General features: G+C 36.6%; 3 protein-coding genes and 1 non-coding gene across 5 annotated transcripts in view; 1 reads left to right on the forward strand and 3 right to left on the reverse strand.

The window, feature by feature from the left end:
• Positions 1 to 20,823, reverse strand: part of LOC134845502 (plastin-3-like) — a 410,042-nt gene that overhangs the window by 184,131 nt on the left and 205,088 nt on the right. The window lies entirely within an intron of this gene.
• Positions 213 to 19,144, reverse strand: LOC134846614 (uncharacterized). Its single transcript, XM_063863998.1, has 3 exons — positions 18,815 to 19,144; positions 12,205 to 12,559; positions 213 to 449 (listed from the first exon to the last, which is right to left on the reverse strand). The coding sequence occupies exons 1-3, from the start codon at positions 19,015 to 19,017 to the stop codon at positions 213 to 215; spliced, it is 795 nt and encodes a 264-aa protein (XP_063720068.1). The 5' UTR covers positions 19,018 to 19,144.
• Positions 4,887 to 5,627, reverse strand: LOC134846273 (heat shock protein 26-like). The gene has a single exon (XM_063863555.1). The coding sequence runs from the start codon at positions 5,460 to 5,462 to the stop codon at positions 4,887 to 4,889; it is 576 nt and encodes a 191-aa protein (XP_063719625.1). The 5' UTR covers positions 5,463 to 5,627.
• Positions 7,549 to 7,655, forward strand: LOC134847037 (U6 spliceosomal RNA). The gene has a single exon (XR_010162851.1). It is a non-coding gene; the product is annotated as a U6 spliceosomal RNA (small nuclear RNA).

Consider the following 20,823-nt stretch of genomic DNA (forward strand, 5'->3'; position numbering starts at 1 on the left):
TCTAAATCAATTACGGAACAGCTCGTTTTCTTGGTTGAAAGCATTATTTTTCAATCAATAAAATTCTTTCTTATTCTTTTTTAATCTTTTTCACCGAAGAAAAATTATTTTCGTTTTTTTTTATGGCTGTTTGACAAGGATTGTAGTGAAAAAGTTTTATGAAAGGGCGTCTTGTAAGGTAAACTTAAGAAACTTCTAGAAAGATTCGAATGCTAATAGTTGAAGAGCCCGAAACCTTCGGGTGCCTCGCAGGCGGATATGTTTATGTTGGCATAGGCGGAGGGGGTGGAGGTGTTAGTTGCAGCGTCTACTATTTCGTCGTACTTCTCCGTCACGTGATAGTAGCTGCCGCGTCCCGAGAGTCCGGACCCTGTCCTATAGTTGTCCTCGCTGTCTGTCAACTCTATTATTTGACAGTTCAGTTCTTGTTTCGTAAAATCAAATGACGCCTGAAACAAGAGGTTCAGTTGGGTGAAACCATTTATTCATGAGGAAAAGGATCAACATACGGGGTTTTTTGCTCCCTGGAAATTTTTTTCATTTAAAACCTCTCAAAACTTAAAATCTAGAAAAAATTACAACTCATTTTTTTTCAAAGCATAAAAACCGTTTCAAAAAAAAATAGTTAATCCAAAAAAACCATCCCGGGTCGTTCAAATTTTTTTTTTCATTTTTTTAAAACCTTATTTCCGAAAATAATTTGGTTTATTGTTCTGACTTTCGAAAAAATGACGGAATTATTGTGCTCGGGGTGTTTTTTTCTCCAGACGAATTTCGACTTTTTAACTAGCTATTTTTTACAGTTTTTTTTTTCAAATAATCTTCGAAAGGTATTGTTGTCCTGAGCTGAAATTATAGAAAAATTACCTGTGATCAGGCGCGGATCTAGGAATTTCTCAAGGGAAGGGTCGGATTTCCAAAAAAAACTTTGAAAATTTTGTCGACCCTTTTTTCTCTCCCAAAACACCATAAAGACCCTAATTTGACCAAATTTTCTGCGCTGCAGGCAAATATTTGAAAAAAGGCCAAAATTGCTTTTTTTTCAGCGCGCGCTCTTAGAAAAATTTAAGATCAGCCAAAAATGGATATCTCAAAATAGTACAAAGGGGGAAAAAGGCCAAAAAAGACGATTTTAGGCACAAATTTTAAGGTCAGTCAGTCAAAAATGGATATCTCAAAAAATTACAAAGGGGGACCCTTTGGGTCGACAAGGGGTCGAATCCCTGAGGGGGGAGAAAGCCGTCCGCCACCCACCTCGCCCCCCACCCCCTAAATCCGCTACTGCCTGTGATCACTGTTTATTAAGTTATGGGGGTCTGAAGATTGCATTTTTGGCCAATTTGGGACAAATTAAGCGCAATATATTTTGCACTATTGATCCGTAAGCTCAACTTTAACCCATCTTTTGAAATCTTTCCAAATTGCTTTGAGGAATGCTATTTGATCAATTCAATACTTTGCTTTATGCGAAACATACTACTTTGTACTTTGCATATAGTGCGGGGGAATGATTTAAAAAGTTCAAAAAAGATTTCCGATATTTTTTCTTTTAAAAAAAAATTCATCAATTTTTTTTGCAGCAAACACTGCTCTATTGACCTGAGGAGGCGCTCGGATCACTCAGGCTTCACCCTGATTGGAGCAATATTGTTCCACTTGATACTAATTGTTAGTCCTGATTAAAGTGTGCTAGCAAGTTACAACCCTTACTTGAGTGTGCTCTTATGTGCCAAGAGGCCGAAATCAACGCCATTCAAGTTACTTGGAAAACCCGGGTTGCCCACCATAAAAGATAATGCGCAACCATGCACATTCATGCATGATTTTATGGAAAATGACTAATCATACGTAGCACATACGTTGGTTTCGAAAACCCTCAAAATAGCTTTTTAACGTAGTAAATTAGTAATAAAACGGTTTCTCATCATTATGCAAGCTGTTGGTAAAATATCAAAAATTTTCACCATGCAAATCATACGTCGCAACATATTTGATGCTATGTAAGGAAGAGATTTTTCACCATATTTTTTTCTCTAGAAAACCGTAAAAATTAGGTTATTTGACAAAAATGACTGAGAAAAATTATTCGTAGTGCAAAAAACACTTTTATTAGATTTTGATTTTTTCCACTATGCAAACCATACGTCGCACCAAGAACTCTTTTCAAATTAGTTGATAATGCTTTCAAGAAGTCTTCAGTTTTTGCAGTCAGAAAACAGTCCTTCCAAAGTTGTTGGTAATTCCTTTCAAGAACTCCTTTCAACTTAGTTGGTAATACTTTCAAGAAGTTTTTTCAAATTTGTCGGTAATTCAATTTTACAGTCAACAAAATCGTCATCAATTTTTGCAGTCATCAATTTTTGCAGTCTCTAAACAATCCTTTCAAATTTTGTTGGTAATTCTTTTCATGAACTCCTTTCAAACTCGTCGGTAATTCAATTTTTGCAACCAACAAAACAGTCCGGTTTAAGCGGCTCTAAATTTTGTATTAGATCCTACCCTCTGTTGGCAAGCTCGCAACACGTAGGCGCCACTGCGGCGGTCATTATTTTGTTCTTTATGTTTGTTGTACAGAGGACAATTCTCAGCCTATCGGCTTGTTAAAACAATTATTACTTGGGACTGTTTTCCGGTCTGTTTTGTTTCGGACTGTTTTTGTTCATTTTTATACTTCTCCGGACTGTTTTAGACTGGTCTGTTTTTTTTATGGGACTGCTTTGTACAAACACGAATTTTTGCTCATCAAAGTACCTTTGGCTAGGTTTTTGCTAAAATGGTAGAAAAGAGAGTGAGCGTTGTTTGCTGATAATTGATCCTACTTTCAGAGAAAAAGCTGAAAATTTATGCTGGTTTTTTTTTCTAGCCAATTTTTGAGTTTTTATTTAAGCATTTTTGAAGAGCATCTGAAGAAAAAGGTTTCCTGGAGCTAAAATTAAAAAATTATCCTGTTAAGAGTTATAGAAATTTAAATCTTGCCAATTTTGTCAATTTGTGATAGTTAATCCGCAAAATATTGCGTTCTTATAACACGCGTACGGCGCTCCTCATTGCAGGTCATTTGGTCTTTTAATAGGATATTAGACGCAAAATTCATTCATTAGTAGTCTACATTAGCATGTGGTGAATAAACTGAAAAAAAATGTAGAACAATTTTTGTTATCTTTTTGTTTTATTAACAGTTTCTCAATTACAGTTTTTTTATTGACCTTAAAGTGCAATCCGAAGCTTCGCACTGATTTACGAGCTCCTTTTTTTGACGTTCGAAGAAAGTGAACAACATTTTGATAGTTCCGACTTTTAAAAAAAATTGACAGAAAGTTTGTGCTAAATAAACAAACTTTGCCTTTTTAACTTGCAATTTTTGACACTGTTTTTTTAAATAATTTATCGTTGTTTTCGAACTCAAATTCAAAAAGAGATATAATCTGTGATCATTTTTTGCAAAGTTATGTGGGTTTGAAGTTTGCCATTTTGCGATAATTAATGCGCGATATACTTCTTGCTACTAACGCATAAGTGGAGATATAACCTGTCTTAGAAGTTGTTCAAAATGAAAAATTATTTTGCTATATGAGAAATTTATCAGTTTGTAATTGACATAGCTCATCGAGTATGGGTTTTGAAAAAAATCTCAAATAAAATTTTTTGTCATCGTTCTTTTAAAAGCCAACACTACTCCAGAGAGCAGGGTGAATGACAAGGAGACCGTTCCAATCCAGACAGTGAACCTGGTATTCAATTAAGAGAGACAGCAAAGCAAACAAAGCAGAAGCAAAGCACCCATTAGTAGAAAATTGTTAGTCGAACGTTTAATGACTCTATACTACACCATAGTTAATCGTAATTTTATTTTCGTTCGATAAAAGGGCAAGCGAATCAAGATAACATCCCTCCTCCCAACTAGACCAAGTTAAGATCTTCCACCCCATAATTTAATTCAGAATAGATCTGCTAAGGTCTGCTTGTGAATTGCTCAATTCTGATTGGCTAAAAATTCCAACTTAGAACCAAGTTAACATCCTCTCCCTCCTCAACGGATTTGGGAGGAGGATGTTTACTAGGTCCGGTCAAGCATGGTGTGAAACAATTATTCGTTTACCGCCTAATTTTCTCAATTACCTGCCAAAAAGCCTTCATTTTGCGGTACGACTATGATAGAGTGGTCCTTCGAAAAAACAGCTATGATGGACACGTCCCGCATGCATTTCGCATGTTATAATTTTACAAAAAAAACTAGTTTCATTATAATTTATTCGTTTCAAAAATCTGGCAAAATATATTGAGTCAGAAACCTTTCAGATTAAAAACTGTAATTACTATAGTTTTTATATCAAATATGCTCGCTTCAACTTATATTACGGTTTAACAACAATAATTGGATTGGCTCATTTGTCATCAAAATTCAATTTTGGTAATTTTTTTTTGAATTTCCCACCTTAAAATGTTGAGGGAGAAGGTTTTATGAAACAAAGAAACTTAAAATTTGTTTGAAAATATACTGCGACATCTTTCTGAATGGCGAAATCGTAATTTATTAAACATTTCAGAGCCTCTTATGTCTTTCTCTCAAGGGACCTGGTTATTTTCAAGGGACCACTCTATCATAGTAGTACCCATTCTGCTTGTTTTTTTTCTCGGCATTGAGCTCATTGTCTAGATCAGACCCTGGCTCCGTTTGAATTTAAAAATATACCAGTTTTTGTATGAGAATTGAAAATATTGAAAACAAAATTTTGAATTATAGGCGCATAGCTAAATGATCTAAAATGTTCTGCCGACAAATTTAAATCTAGAATTACTGCCATAAAATAAAACAAAACACAAATCAGAGTTTATAGTTTGAAATCGGATGCTGAATTTAAGATAAGATAAGTTGAATATCCCATCTATCTTTCAGCATTTTCCTTTTGCTGAATTCTCTCGATCGGAATTTCCCGAATCGAAGGTTTCTTCTCCTCTTTCATCTCTCGCTCGGCGTGAACAACCAGAGAGCCATCGTCCATCATCTTCGTCTTCAAAGTGTCCATTTTGACATCTTCCGGAATCGAGAATGCCTGGGAGAACGTCTTCGTTCGTTTGTGCGTCCCGTCCGAGCTCTGCCATTCGGTGTTTCCAGACATCAACAAAGTATTTCCCTCCAATTTAACATTCACTTCGTCTGGTTTGAAACCCCGAGTATCAACAACCGAAGCCCAGTCGTCTTTCCCGACTCCGGCCGCATCTCGGAAGTTCCTCATTTGCTCATTGTTCACGCCTGATCCGAAAAGAGAGTTTAAGCTTCGGAGGTCGTGGTCCAAGTTGTCTTCGTCTCGGAGGAGCGACTGGATCAAATGGTTAGTGTGCGGAGAAAGCCAAGTCATTCGGCTCGGGTATAGCGCTGCCGATGATGAAGGTCGTCCCCTGTGGTTATTTCCTGGTCGTACCAGAAGATACGGATCGTAATCGACAAAATTTCGCAGCATTTTTGAAAGTTAGGCGCGGTTTGCTTTTTTGCTGTGGAATTAAGTTGCGTACTTTGAGCGCAAGAATTGAGGCAACCAGTGAAAGTTTGATTTTTAGTGTGATAGCAAAAGTAGCTGAAAGTTTAATTTTATTTGTTTGAAGGTGGGAAAGTGTCTGGCGAATTCCCATAGGTTCCAATGTTCATAGGTTCCAAAATAAAAAATCAGTCGCATAAGTTCCAAAATTTATCTTCTTGAATTCTGATTGGTTGAAATTTGAGCCAACGAATTTATGGATTGATTGTTTACTGTTCAACCAGCATAAACTCAAGCTGCAGAATAGTGACCGCCGCAGCCGCGCCAACGTGTTGCGAGCTTGCCACCAAAGGGTAGGACTCTATACGAAATTTAGGGCCGGTTATCGCCGCAAAGCGGCGACGCGCGCGTAGCGCGCCCACCGGTGACCTTAAACCTAGATTCGGCTAATTTAGACTTTTGATCAATTGAAAAGATTTGGAACTTATGCGACTGCTTTTTTATTTTGGAACCTATGGGACTGATTTTTTATTTTGGAACCTATGAATACGCACCAAGTGTCTGCTTTTATACTTGGCTCAAGGAAAATTCTAGTATAATCATGAATTAAGACGCAGAAGACACTCAGAAATTAGAACATTCTAGAACTGGCGTCACAAAATTGTTACTGCATAATTTTCACGCTCTGACAGCAGAATATTCTAGATTAAATTGAAGCTCGCTCGTTCATGTGACGTTAACAAGAATGTTCTAGAGGGATTAAAATAGACGGTGGGTATTCACAAGTCCCAAAATAAAAAATCAATTGCGTTAGTACCTAAAATGTTCAATTGGCCTAAGACTATTAAGCCGACTACTTTAAGCTCTTGGTTTGCAGTAAAGTTTCGCATAGGCCTGGGCTAAATGGTGCGTATTCATAGGTTCCAAAATGAAAAATCAGTCCCATAGGTTCCAAAATAAAATAGCAGTTGCATAAGTTCCAAATCTTTTCAATTGGCCAAAAGACTAAATAAGCCGAGTCTCGGTTTAAGGTCGCCGGTGGGCGCGCTACGCGCGCGTCGCCGCTTTGCGGCGATAACCGGCTCTAATTTTCGTATAGAGTCCTACCCTCTGTTGGCAAGCTCGCAACACGTTGGCGCGACTGCGGCGGTCACTATTCTGCTGTTTAGTTTTCTTCTGTTTGAACAGTGGAAAATTAATGTAATAATTCGTTGGCTCACAATTCGACCAATCAGAAATCGAGTTGAATAATTTTGGTACAAATGGGACGATTTTTCATTTTGGTACAAATGACCGTTGGTACAAATGGGACATCACCAAATAGACAAAGCTTATATCTTGATCGAGTTGGAAATCAAACTCCGGTTCTTTTTTCCTTCTCTGTGCACTTTTACTTGCAATTTCACTTGCACTTTTACTACTCAGTGAAATTTTATAAGCAATTTGGACTCAAAACCGTATGACCCCCCCCCCCCCCCCCAAGCTAAAGTGACCTACCGTAGAACCGTAGAATTTCCCTTCTAGGTGACCTACCAGGGAGAATAAATCTCCAACATTCGGTTCCTTCATCATCATGAGGGACTCCACCAAAATATTCTTAAGAAAAGTAAAAAAAACCGCCTCGAGCATGTATGCTCCTCACTTTCCTCGGACATTCGGACAAACACACCAGAATGATAGTATTGTACCACATGAGCAGATAAGTGCGCGGGACTGTGAGGCGTCAATTTGAATGGCAAGTATTACACAGGCTAGGCTGTTGATATATACCATTTAAGTACGCATTAAAGTCACTAGAGACGTAGTGCCAAACGTGTATTTTGGACAAATGGTGCTTATAACTTAAGAACCAAGGCACAAAGAGTCTGTGATCATATTTTGGTATGTTTGAAGCCTTCGAATCGCCAAAATAAAAATGAAGATTTCTCTAATGTTAGCACCAAAAACTCCGGCGAAGTTTTTATTTTTTCAAAAACGTATTGAACTAGAAAAAGCGCAGAGCTCTTAGCTCAGCCATATCTTTGAAAACTTTACCATGTAGAATCATATAAAAGCCGAGACACATTATGACGTGCTAGCTTCGGCAGCACATATACTAAAATTGGAACGATACAGAGAAGATTAGCATGGCCCCTGCGCAAGGATGACACGCAAAATCGTGAAGCGTTCCATATTTTTGTAGTAACCCAAAATTATCGGAAACGTTTTTGACGTTAACGGCAAATTTAGATTGCTTCAATCATCTCGGTCAAAAATCGGTGTTTCGACGGACCCATAGAATCAATTTAGGGAGGAGATGGTTCACTTGTTTGAAAATGATATTTTTCAGCCAATCAGATTTGAGCATAGTACATGCAGGTCTTATACTGCATAATTTGCAATTTAATTTTAGGTTGGAGATTGTTCACTTGGTCGATTGAGGGGGGAGATTGTTCACATGGGTTCTTTCGAGCATCCAGTGATTAGAATAGTTTGAAAATGATATGAATATGTATGCTTTCAGGTGATCTTTATTGCCAAATTTAGGCAGCGAAAACTAACTGTTTCAAACAGAATCTTGTTGGTTCTCATTTTGCGTTGATTCGCATTGGGTTTTTGAAAGTTATTTAACTTTAAAAAAAATAATAAGTATAAAAATTAGAGCAGTGCTCGTCCTGTTTTGACTGTGTTCGACTTATGTTGCGACTGCCGTCGACCAAAAATATTTTCGTCCATTGATTTTCAATAGCAGAACTGCACCCTCTCGACTTTCCAAGCCGAAACATAAGTGGAGCACCTCGAACGGGATGATCTTCCTTCGGTTCAGTATTTTTTGACATGTTTTTTTTGTTCATCGTCAACATCATCATCATCGTTGAGAATAACACCATCTTCTGGTATCCGACAGTAAAATTAGTGTCCGGCTTTGGTGGTTTCTAGTCCATTTTCTATCCAAGCATTAGAGAAAAAAATCGCCCATAAAAAACTATTTTTTTCATTCTCTAAAGAATCCCCCCCCCCCTCCGTAAGAACGAATTCGCTCAGAAAATATGATCAAAAACACATAAAGCCTGAGGAGGGCATTGTTCCAAGCAGTAGAGCAAGAACTTGACCAGCCCAGTAATAATTTGACTTGAGGCCAAATCTGAAGCTGCCATTGTTGCATTGTGCTGGTTTCAATTGCTAGAAAAACACTGAAGCGGCCAATTCAAAGCGAACAGGTGGATTGAAAGACTTGAAAAAAGTCATTTCAATTTAAAGAAGTATAATTGTATTTTGAAGTGCAAAGCCTAAGGGGGCTACTCACGACAATAAAAAACAAATACCAAAATTGAACTCAATTGTATCACAAGTAACTATTAACAAACGTATGAAAGCTAAGAAAGCTCAGAAACTGTTTACTAGGTTGATTATTGAACGGCAAATAACGACCTTAAGCTGCCGTCATTCAGAAAAGTTAGTATACAACAGGGTTACGTAGCATTATTTAGACAACCGCGTATTCAGACACTGTATTAACCAATCAGGATCGAAACAAAGAAAGATATGAAATTCATTTCTTCCTTGTCTCGATTCTGATTGGGTAATACAGTGTCTGAACTCAGACCGCACTCCATACAACCTGTACTAAAAATGCGAAGAAAACTAAAAACAGCAGATTTAGGGAAAAGAGCAGGTTTTCAGATTGGACCGAAAGCCGCATTTATTGAAAATAAAAATCGATCATGGCAGCAGTCAAAGAAAGCACAAATTTGTTAAAATAAGTTAACAAAGTGGTTTTGGCGTTGTAGAAAAAAGTGCATGCTACTATTCCAAATGCTTAACTCGAACTGCTGGTTGGAATCATAATTAATCAAAACGACGAAGCGGAATTTAATATCTTGAGCAACATATGTAATATTTCAAAATTTTGGCCAGATAACCGAAAATACCGCAATAAAAAAAATGATCTCCTGGTAAAACTTCACCAAACTCTGACATCACTTTGATTATTTTGGTGCCCTTGCCATTGCTGCATCCCCGTAAAAAGGAATTTGCTCAGAAAATATGTTTAAAAATGCATAAAGCCCGAGGAGGGCATTGTTCCAAGCAGTAAAGCAAGAACTTGGCCAGCCCAGTAATAAATTGATTTGAGGTCATAATCTGAAGCTGCCATTGTTGCATTGTGCTGGTTTCAATTGCTAGAAAAACACTGAAGCGGCCAATTCAAAGGGAACAGGTGGATTGAAAGACTTGAAAAAAGTCATTTCAATTTAAAGAAGTATAATTGTATTTTGAAGTGCAAAGCCTAAGGGGGCTACTCACGACAATAAAAACAAATACCACAATTGAACTCAATTGTATCACAAGTAACTATTAACAAACGTATGAAAGCTAAGAAAGCTCAGAAACTGTTTACTAGGTTGATTATTGAACGGCAAATAACGACCTTAAGCTGCCGTCATTCACAAAAGTTAGTATACAACAGGGTTACGTAGCATTATTTAGACAACCGCGTATTCAGACACTGTATTAACCAATCAGGATCGAAACAAAGAAAGATATGAAATTCATTTCTTCCTTGTCTCGATTCTTATTGGCTTATTCAGTTTCTGAATTCAGAACGCACTCCATACAACAGGTATTAAAAACGCAAAGCACACTAATAACAGCATACTAATAACAACAGATCTTTATTAGCATTTAGGGAAAAGAGCAGACTTTCAGATTGGATCTAAAGCCGCCATTATTGGAAATAAAAATCGTTCATGACAGCAGTCAAAGAAAGCACAAATTTGTTAAAATAAGTTTAAAAAGTGGTTTTGGCGTTGTAGAAAAAAGTGCATGCATTTCAGCTCGGTAACTTATGCTGCGGTAAATTAGTTTCTTTGCAATAGAATTTGGAAGTTTATAGTTTTGGGAGTTTTTCGATGTTTTATTTAATTTTTGCAGGCAGAGGAACTAAAAACTTTGGCACTAACCCACAAATTCATTTATTCAAACCAACTTAAGAGACGCAAAAACTGAAGCTATTTTGTCAATGTTAGGTGTTAAGTCAACAAAGAACTCTAGCTTCAGTTTTTTATTTAGCAGGCCGTTCATAAGCTTCTCAGACATCTGCGTTGACCTAATTTTTTGCTTAGAGATCTACGTCAAGTTGGAAGTTTTGAAAAAATTGAGGTAAATGTAAGTCTCTACAGTGTTTTATCACATTTTTATTTGAATTTCAACTTAAACAAAGTGAGCAGATTATCACCTCTCCGTATCTTTAGCAAGCATCATAGTGAAGCAGTCCTTTTATTTTAAGAATATCGACTTGAACCCTTCCAGGGCCAAGGTCCGCATTTTATGTGACTACTTTAACGACCACATTTTGGTAATTCCATACTTTTGCGACGAGATTTAGGCGTTTCCAGACTTTGCAACTAAAAAATCGGTCTACGACCCAGGGTGAGTATGGCATATTTTTCTGGTTTCGATCCTCTTCCCCCTCACCCCCTCAAGGATTCAACCCCCTCACAAACTTAAGGGTCCCACCTTTGTTATTATTTTATAAAAACTAAATCATTTTGAAAATTGATTTATATCATTTAGATCAAAAAGTAAGATTTTTTTCGCTGAGAAATCTTAAATTTAGATATCATTTTCGGAACTAAACGTTGATATCGTTTTTTGACCTTTGGAATTTTGCAGTTCGGTAGTGGAGATTGCCTGATTTTTCAACAAAGGGAATGAAAAGGTTTTGAAAGAATTCAAAATTTAAACTGCGAGAAAATCGATTCATTCGAACCTGAGCACATTTTTCTGAAAATCTTTTCCCAAAGAAACAAAAAAAAATCATCGCGACCTTTACATAAACCTTAACTATGTTCATCGACACATAAAAACTTGGGCGACATACTGACTTTCAATTGACGACATACTTTTTTTGGATTAAGAGTTATTAGCATGACGGCCTCTTTTTTATGGTTGTGAGAATTTCGGTAGTCTAGCAAAATTAGAAAAATGCGGTGTTCTAGATATAGAATTCAATTTCGTTTTAGTTTATTACTATAGCCACAACCAATTAGATTTGAGCACTTTGATTCTCCAAATGCTTCAATCTAATTGCGGAAAAAGTTTACATCCTCCCCCCTAAACCCTAAACACGTTTAGGGGGGAGGATGTTAACTTGGTTCTAAGTTGGGAATTTTCAGCCAATCAGAATCGAGCATTTTACATGCAACGCTTAGCAATTTTAATTTAAATTAAGCGCTGGGGTGGAGGATCTTAACTTGGTCTATTTGGGGGGCGGGGGGCTAGAGGATGTTAATTTGATCCCTAATTGCTAGTTGGTATCATAATAAATCAAAACGACGAAGCGGAATTTTATATCTTGAGCAACATATTCAGGCGCAACTTTGCAGTTAGTGGTCTTTTTTCCTACCCCCACCCTACATTTAAAGTTAGATTTTGAAAACTACTCGTGCGTCATAATGCAATGAAACTCTGCATGGCGAGCAACGAACTAGCTATTGTGAACAAATTTGTTCTTCATACTTCACGTATCTAGTCACCGCTTTAATAATACTATATTTAGAATGTGTGTTTGAGTCTGTGATGAGAAGGGAATGACGTAAAATCTCGTTTTCCGTTGAAGTGATAAAGTGTTAAATATGCATTTTTTCGTAAACTGAGATCCTTCATCAAGCGCCTCTGTGAAGTTCAAAAAATGCTTGATTATATTTCGTTGAAAATTTTCGCATCTTCGGCAAGTTAAGAGACTAACATAAGAAGGCGGTAGTGCTTGGCTGTAGACAATCAAATTTGACCTCTCGTGTATCTCCGGGGAAAAGGGAGCCTCCCCATCGACACTGTACTTCTCAGGAAGCACTCCACCAAGCTCTCCATCTTTTCCATAATACTCCACGCAATCATGTTCCCAACTTGGTTTCCCCCCATCTGGAGTGAATGCAGGGTTCGGTACACTTCCGACTGATTTAGACCTCTGCAAAGACCCCGCTCTTCGTGGCTTGGTACAGCGGGACACCCCGCGACTGCGATTGCGACTGCGACTTGTCTCAGAGCTTACGCTACTTTGGTCGGTGCTGATGTTGTGTTCTACTTTCTCGGATCCGACACTCCTGAAAATCAGAAACTTGTGCATGCTAATTTGTAGAACACTCAGCGCTACTTGACAGCGCTAAGCAAAATCGGGAAACAAATGATAATAAATTGTTTAAAATCAAAAGCGATTTTCTAAGTTGCAAGCACTATAACGTATCAATTTTTTGGGGGTCTTTTTTTCCCATTATGGCTCCTCTAGTAAACTATAGACCCTTCAAAGCACAAAACTTTTTGTGTGGGCGGGGGCTATAATTTTCTGTTTTTAGGCTGTGGGAGCTCAATGAGAAAAACTGTTTTGTGTCGCATAGGGAAATGAAGGGACGAACTTGCTCGCATCCGTTTGATTCAACTCATCTATTTTGGCTAGATTTGAAACCGGGGAAAATTGATTCAATGTTTTGACTGTCTTTACAATTTTCAAAAGCCATACGTTATAAAAAAAGCACGCAAAGAAAGTTTCCGGTGCTTTTTTTGCTCAAGGCAGCGATTTTTTTGGTGTTTTTAAAGGGCTATACAATTTTTACGTCGAAAGCTTTATTTAAAAAAATTATCTGAATCAAAAAGCCAAGAAAAGCTTTTATAATGCGGAAAAATATTTTCAAGTTGCTTCTGACAAATTTGGGCGCAATGATTCCTGTAGAAGACTCATATTTAAGAGCAGCCATGTCGTTAATCGTTTTTAAAAATTTTAATCGTTTCTTAAAAATCAGTTCGTTTTCTCATTAGTAGTGTATTTCAGTTTTGTCGGGTCTGCTTAGAAGGTATGTCAGCTTTTACAAATGCATGCAAAAATCATTCAGGCCCAAATTTACATTTTTTTTGTTTGCGGTATGCCTTTTACTTTTCTTTTAAATTCAGTTCAATTCCTTTGTTAAAAGGAAGGCAAACTCCACTATCGAACAGAAAAAGTGTAAAAGTCAAGAAAAACGTGATCGATTTAAAGTTTCGAGAATGGAATTTAATTATTAGACCTCCCCACGAACTAAAAGTTATACATATTGATCCAGTTTTTCAAATTGGGTTAATTTTATCAAAAAATTATCAGTCAATAATTGTTCTAGAAATTGAAACACTTTTAAGGCAATCTATTTATTTGCTTGGAAGTTGAATTTTTACTCAAAAGTTGAATTTTTTTTTTCAACTTACGTTCATTGACACTTACGTTCATTGACTCTTTTCCAAATGTCTGTTAGCTATGTTTTACTCTTGCTAATGTTTTTTAATTTTGAGTTGACCACTTCAAATATTAAGCTTTTGGGTTGCTCAAAAAATGTTCGTTCACTGTCTAGTATTATAGAAAAAGCTCTCCAATTGTGCTTTCTCTTTTAAGAATTTTACCTAAGTTTTGCAAAAAAAACCAATCTTGTTATGAATTGAGGCGAGAAAAAAGATCTGTTCAATTTCAATTTTAGGAATGATAAGCAATGAGTCCCGGGTTAAGGTCGTAGTTTTATGTTCAGACCGTGTGGACTAAAATTTAGCTTGTTCAGACCGTTGGGATCAGATTATAATTTTTTCAGACCGCGTGGACTGAGGGAACCCGGTTTCAGACCGCGTGGACTAAGGGAACCCGGTTTCAGACCGCGTGGATCGAAGAAATCTGGAGTAATACCCTGTGGACCGATGGAATCTGGTTTTAGACCATGTAGACCACAAAAATCCGGATTCAGACTGTGTGGACCGAAGAAATCGGGATTCAGACTGTCTGGACTGAAAGAATCTGGTTTCAGACCGCGTGTATTGAATGAATCCGGATTCAGACCGTGTGGACCAACAAAAATCCGGATTCAGACTGTGTGGACTGAAAAATCGGGATTCAGACTGTGTGGACTGAAAGAGTCTGGTTTCAGACCGTGTGTATTGAATGAATCCGGATTCAAACAGTGTGGACCGAAAAAGTCCTGATTCAAACTATGTGTATTGAAGGAATCCGGATTCAGACAGTGTGGACTGAAGAAATCGGGATTCAGGCCGTTTGAACTGAAAGAATCTTCTTTAAGACCGTGTAAACAGAAAAAATCCGAATTCGGACTGTGCAGACCGAAAACATCCTGATTCAAACCATGTGTATTGAATGAATCCAGATTTAGACCGTGTGGACTGAATAAATCCGGATTCAGACCGTGTGGACCAAAAAAATCAGGAGTCAGAACGTGTGCGATTGAAGAAGTCCGGATACAGAGCTGAATCCGGACCGAATAAATCCTGATTCAAACCATGTCTATTGAATGAATCCGGATTCAGACCGTGTGGTCTGAAGAAATTCGGATTCAGACCGTGTGGACCAAATAAATCCAGATTCAGACCGTGTGTGATCAAAAAAGTCCGGATACAAAGCGGCGTGGACCAAAAAATTCCGGATGCAGACTGTTTGGACTGAAAAACAAATCAGGATTCAAACCATTTGGACTAAATAAATCCCGATTCAGACAGTGTGGATTGAAGAAATTCGGATTTAGACCGTGTGGACTGAAAAAAATTGGATTCAGACCGGGTGGATCAAAAAAGTCCGGATTCAGACCGTTTGGACCGAAGATATTTGGATTCAGACCGCGTGGATCGAAGAAATCCTGATTCATAACGTATGGACCAAAGGAATCCAGTTTCAAGCCGCATGGACCAAAAAGTCTGGATTCAAAGCGTGTGGATCGAATAAATCCTAACTCAGACCGTGTGGACCGAAGAAATCCTGATTCAAATCGTGTGGATCAAATGAATCCTAACTCAGACAATATGGATCGAAGAAATCCTGATTCAAACCGTGTGGACCGAATGAATTCGGATTCAGACCGTCGGGAACGAAAAAATCCGGATTCAGACCGTGTGGACCAAAAAAATTCGAAATCAGAACTTTAGACCAAAGAAATATTCCGGATTCAGACCGTGTGGATCGAAAAGTCCGGATTCAGACCGTGTGGATCAAATAAATCCGAGTTCAGACAAGTTAGGCCGAAGAATTACTGATTCAAATCGTGTGGATCGAATAAACCCGAACTCAGACCCTATGGATCGAATAACTCCTGGTTCAAAAAGTGTGGACCGAATGAATGCGGTTTCAGACCGTCGGGAACGAAAAAATCCGGATTCAGACCATGTGGACCAAAACAACCCGAAATCAGAACTTTCGACCAAAGAAATATTCCGGATTCAGACCGTGTGGATGGAAAAAGTCCGGATTCAGACCGTGTGGATCAAATAAATCCGAGTTCAGACAAGGTGGGCCGAAGAATTACTGATTCAAATCGTGTGGATCAAATAAATTCTAACTCAGGACATATGGATCGAAAAAATCCTGATTCAAACCGTGTGGACCAAATAAGTTTGGATTGAGACCGTGTGGACCAAAAGAATCCGAATTCAGACCATTTTGAGGAAAAACAATCCGGATTCAAACCGTGCGGACCAAAAAAGTCTGGATTCAAAGCGTGTGGATCAAATAATTGCAAATTCAGACCGTGTGGACCGAAGATACTCTGTGTAATTCAACTCGTGTGGATTGAAAAAATCCGAACTCAGACCGTATGGATCGAAGAAATCCTAATTCAAATCGTGTGGACCAAAGGAATCGGATTCAAACCGTGTGGATTGTTAAATTCCGGTTTTAGACCTTGTGGACCAGAGGATTTCAGAACAAGACCGTGTGGACTATTTAATCAGGCGTAAGACCAACGAGTTCAACAACAACTGCTGATTTCTGATGCGGAACTGTTTATTTTTGTTGGATATAGTCATTTAGTGTCAAAGCAAGTTCTAGTTTTATAAATTGAAAGCATCTTAGAGTTGAAAGCATCTTAAAAACAATTTAAAATATGCAATTTATCTGCTTTTAGATTCAATAGCAAAAAAATACAAAATCTCTTAAAAAAGTGAGATCAGTTTTTGTTTATCATTTGCACAATCTCAGTGGTGAACGTAATGACTGGCACAATTTCGAAAACGATTGGCTGCTCTTGTTTTGTAAGGTTTCAATGAGTAATTGTCTTGTCCAACTACATTTTGTAATATGAAGAGCAATGAACAAGAGCAATGAACGCAATGAAATTGGAAAAAACCGATTTGTTTTTTCAAAAATCTTCAATTTTGAATTTCGAAGAAACAAATTGATGAACTTAACGCTCTTTGAAGTTGTAGACCATTTTATGATGGACAGTTTTTTGTTAAAATTAACGCAATTTGAGAAAACTCGATCATTAGTTAAAACTTTTATTTCGCTGGGAAATCTGATAAAAAAATTCCATTTTCGAAAAAAAATTTGATCACGTTTTTCGTGACCTCTACATGTTTGCTGTTCGATAGTGGAGTTAACAATAGAAATGCACTGAACTTAAATATATATCACAAGTCAAACCGCGAAAAATCGAAAGTGAGCGTGAACAAATTTTAAGACTTTCCTGAAAAAAAAATCAGCAAGACAGAAAAATCAGTTCCTTACTCTTAAAAAGTTGTCTAAACTGTTGTAAAAAACTTATTTAGTAACAACTGAACAAAGCTGCTTTGTAAGCGGAACCCAAAACACAGAAAGTACATTGTTTGTTGTGGTTGCAGATAGCGAAGCTTTTTTTCCTTTGATTAATTTTGGTGTTGAAATCTACCGTCTAATACTATGAGCGACGGTGGGTTTAGCGCGGACTACTGAAATTTTTGATCGAAGAATTGATTTGACTTGCAAAACTTTACTGAATTATGACAACGTTAAATTAAATTTTCAAAACAGAAATTGAAAAGTTGGGGCACAGTGGAAAAAACCCTATTTTTAACTTAACTTTTAACTAGCTTGTTTAACTAACTTAGAATATAGTTATAACTGATTGAATTTAAATTAAAAATAAATTTGAAATTTACCATTCTTTTTGTAATAAAGATGATCAGATCTGGAACAATTTAGCAGGTCTAATTCCTAATATAAAAACCCAGTAGCAGACTTATGGGGGGAGGGGTGGAAACTGACACTTTTACTTCAGGGATGTGACACCCTGACGACCTAAAGAGTCCCCCGTTTGCAATTATTTTATGACATTTTAAGTTATCCTAAATTATTCCAAAAGGTGCTTGAAATTGAATTATACACTAATGTGAAGGGGAAAACGCGCGCTCAAAAGGGAAAATTTTCCTAAAAGGGCCTAAGCACGCTTTTTTTTACCTGTTTTTGAAAAGTTTTACCTGAGTCCCAGAAAGTTTTGTCTAAACAGGATCTTTGTAAGGATTTGAAAGAGCCAGAAAAATCAATTTATTCGGCCTACAAAAGGTACCATAAAATGTCAGATTTTTTTTTTTTTGAAAATCCGCCACACTCTTCTTTGAGGAAATCCTAAATCCCTCCCTGTAGAAACCTCATAAAGTGGAAAGCGATCAAATTGCCTGATCAAATTTTTTCGAAATAACTTTCGCTTGGCTTATTATTCCAATCACTTGAAAAAAGGAAGGAACTTAAATTCGGGTGTGTTTTTTCTTTTTTCCAGGCAGTGTCAACTACCACAAATAATCATCAGAGAGATTTGAGTGGTATGTCATAATTAAGCACTTTTAGTGATCATTCGATGGAGCTCAAAACAATTTGTGAAGTTTTTCAGTGTCGAGAACAACCGGTTTTAAATTTTACGTTTTTAGTCATAATTCGACCGATAAAGCGAGCGAGCAAGCTTACAATAGCTTATTTTCATGGCTTAAAAGCTTGCAATAGCCTAATTTAAGCCGCAAAAGTTAGTTTCATTCAAGAAAAACTAGTTTTGTTTAAGTATTTCAGCGCTTTTTTTAATCAAAAACTTCACAAACTTAAAAAAAACTTCAAAAAAAAATTGAAACAATTTTTTGATTTTTTTTTTATTTTTATATTTTACTAGGCAATTTTCCTTAAAAAATTGTTTTCCAATTTTTTTTTCTACTATAACTGTAAAACTGTGGACTATGCCTGAGCTCTAATTTTTCGTTCAGATCTTTTATCCCATCACGCCGAAAAAAAACGACACTAACTTGAAAAAAAAATTGTTATACTTTTTAGATTATTACGGTCGGAATATTCTGTGCCACTTGCAAGGTTACTGGCTTTTCTTGTATTTAAAAAAAAATTGGCAATTGGTTTTTTTTTGTAAATAGTAATTATCTAAATGTATTACAACAGTATTTGAATGCCGAACTTCAATTTTTGATTTTTTTCCCAATTTTATGATTCGGGTTCTTAAGATGTCTTACTGGCTCTGAACTCTAAAATTTAACCCTATTTTCAGAAACGTTTGAATTGACTTCTGATTAGTGCGCACGTTACAAAAGCTTACATTAACAGAAAAAGAGTGACTAAATATTGTACTGTGAATGAACAGTAGTAGGCGACTAATGCTGCTGCTCTTCGTCTGCCTTTGCCCAAATAACCTCGAGCAGAATATCCCAATTGGGCAGTAGGCAAAAATTGGTCTTTGTACAACTGCTGGCCCAGCTGGGTAAAATAACATATCAGGTAATTAAGGATATTAATTAACATAAATTTAAAGACAATAATTTGAAAAGTCCACTGCTAATAAGGTAATAATGAGCAATCTAATTTTCGATTGTAATTTGACATCATTAATTCAATTCGCAAAGTTAAAGTCAAAATGATTCCTTTCTCAGGAAGTCAACTTGACTTCGGAATTAAAAATTTGTTATGAAAGACAAAAAAAACTTGTGACTAAACTTAGGTCAATAACGATAGTATCCAAACTAATCTAATGATCTCTCGGTGTTTTTTTCTTGAGCCATAAATATACATTCCAGAAAAAAGTTCGCAAAATGAAATTTTCATACTTTGCAACAGCCCCTCTGGTCAAAATTTTGGTGATACATGCACATTAACCGGATAACTTGTTTTAGTTTTAACGAATTTTCTTCCAGGCACTTTTTCTAGGCATTTTTTCAATACACAGTTAAAAACTGATTTTATTGTTGTTCCGACTTTCGTAACGAAAGTTACGGAATATTTGTGCTCGGATTGGTTTTTTCTTCGGACAAATTTCGTCTTTTTAACTAGCCTTTTTTGACGGATTTTTAAAATATCATTCAAAAAGTATTATATTATTTTTTCGAACCCAAAATTCATGTTTCATTTCATTTGAAGCTATAAAATCCCTCTTAGAAATCGTTCCAAATTAGTTGAAGAAAGCTTATTTGCCATAATTTACTTGTTACCAGGAGCGAAACCTACCACTTTATATGGAGTGTGGGGGATGATTTCTGTAATAAAAATCAAATTAAGAAAAATTGTTTTATTTTATCTTTTTTTAATGTTATTACTGCTCCATAGACCTTAAAAGGCAGTCGGAACGTTGAGGGCTTCGCCCTAATACGAGCAGTCTTGTTTCAGTTTATAGAGTTGTGGCATACCTAAATTTTTGGTTCGGTTCGAATAAGTTACTGGTGCATTTAAATGTTGTTTAAACAAAAGGAAAAGGACAATTCTCGGCCTGCCGGCGTTTGAAAATAACAAGACTGCTCGTATATCATTGCAGAGCCCTGAAATTTTAATGTTTCGACTGCACTTACGGCCGATTGAATTTTTTTTGATTGAATAATTGACAAAATAATTGAGATAAAAGATGAATTTTGTCTTCATTTTGTCCCCCCACACGCTATGTAAAATACTAAGGGCGTGTTTAGCGTCTAGTATTGTGATAATGATTAATATGCTGACCTCGTTTCAAATTAGAAGGCATTAATTTGCATCTTACGCGTGTTATAAGTACATTATATATCGCACTTTAATTATCCCCAATTAGCCAAATTAGCAATTTTCAAGCGCCCGTAGATTTGAACTCAGGATTGAAATATCTTTTTAAATATGAGCTTAGGATTAAATTATCTCTCAGATTGTATAACAGATTCTGTCAAAACCGCTTAGTTAACAAGTCAAAAATTGAAAGAATAAAAAAGACTGCACCAAGCATAGATGTTCCGCATTTTCTTCGAAAGTCGGAACAATTACAATGCGGGACTATTTTTCGGACCATGTTGTTTAATCGGACTGTTTTTTGGTTCGTTTTCAAATTTTTTCAGACGATTTCATTTTGGACTGTTTTGTATGGAGTGTTTTGAACAGACGCGGTATTACTGATAAAAATTAACAGGCAACATTGAAACTAATAGAAATTAACAGGGAAATTAACACGGATATTAACACGGGAAATTAACACGGAAACAAGAAATAATTTGTATACAACTCCAAATAAAATTCAAAGGTTGAAAACATTTACAGGTTAAAATATGTTCCGAAAGCCCACTGCCATTTGCTTTATTACATAACCGGCTAAAAAAT

Source organism: Symsagittifera roscoffensis, chromosome 5 (genome assembly GCF_963678635.1).
Source record: "Symsagittifera roscoffensis chromosome 5, txSymRosc1.1, whole genome shotgun sequence".
NCBI classification, from domain to species: Eukaryota; Metazoa; Xenacoelomorpha; order Acoela; family Convolutidae; genus Symsagittifera; species Symsagittifera roscoffensis.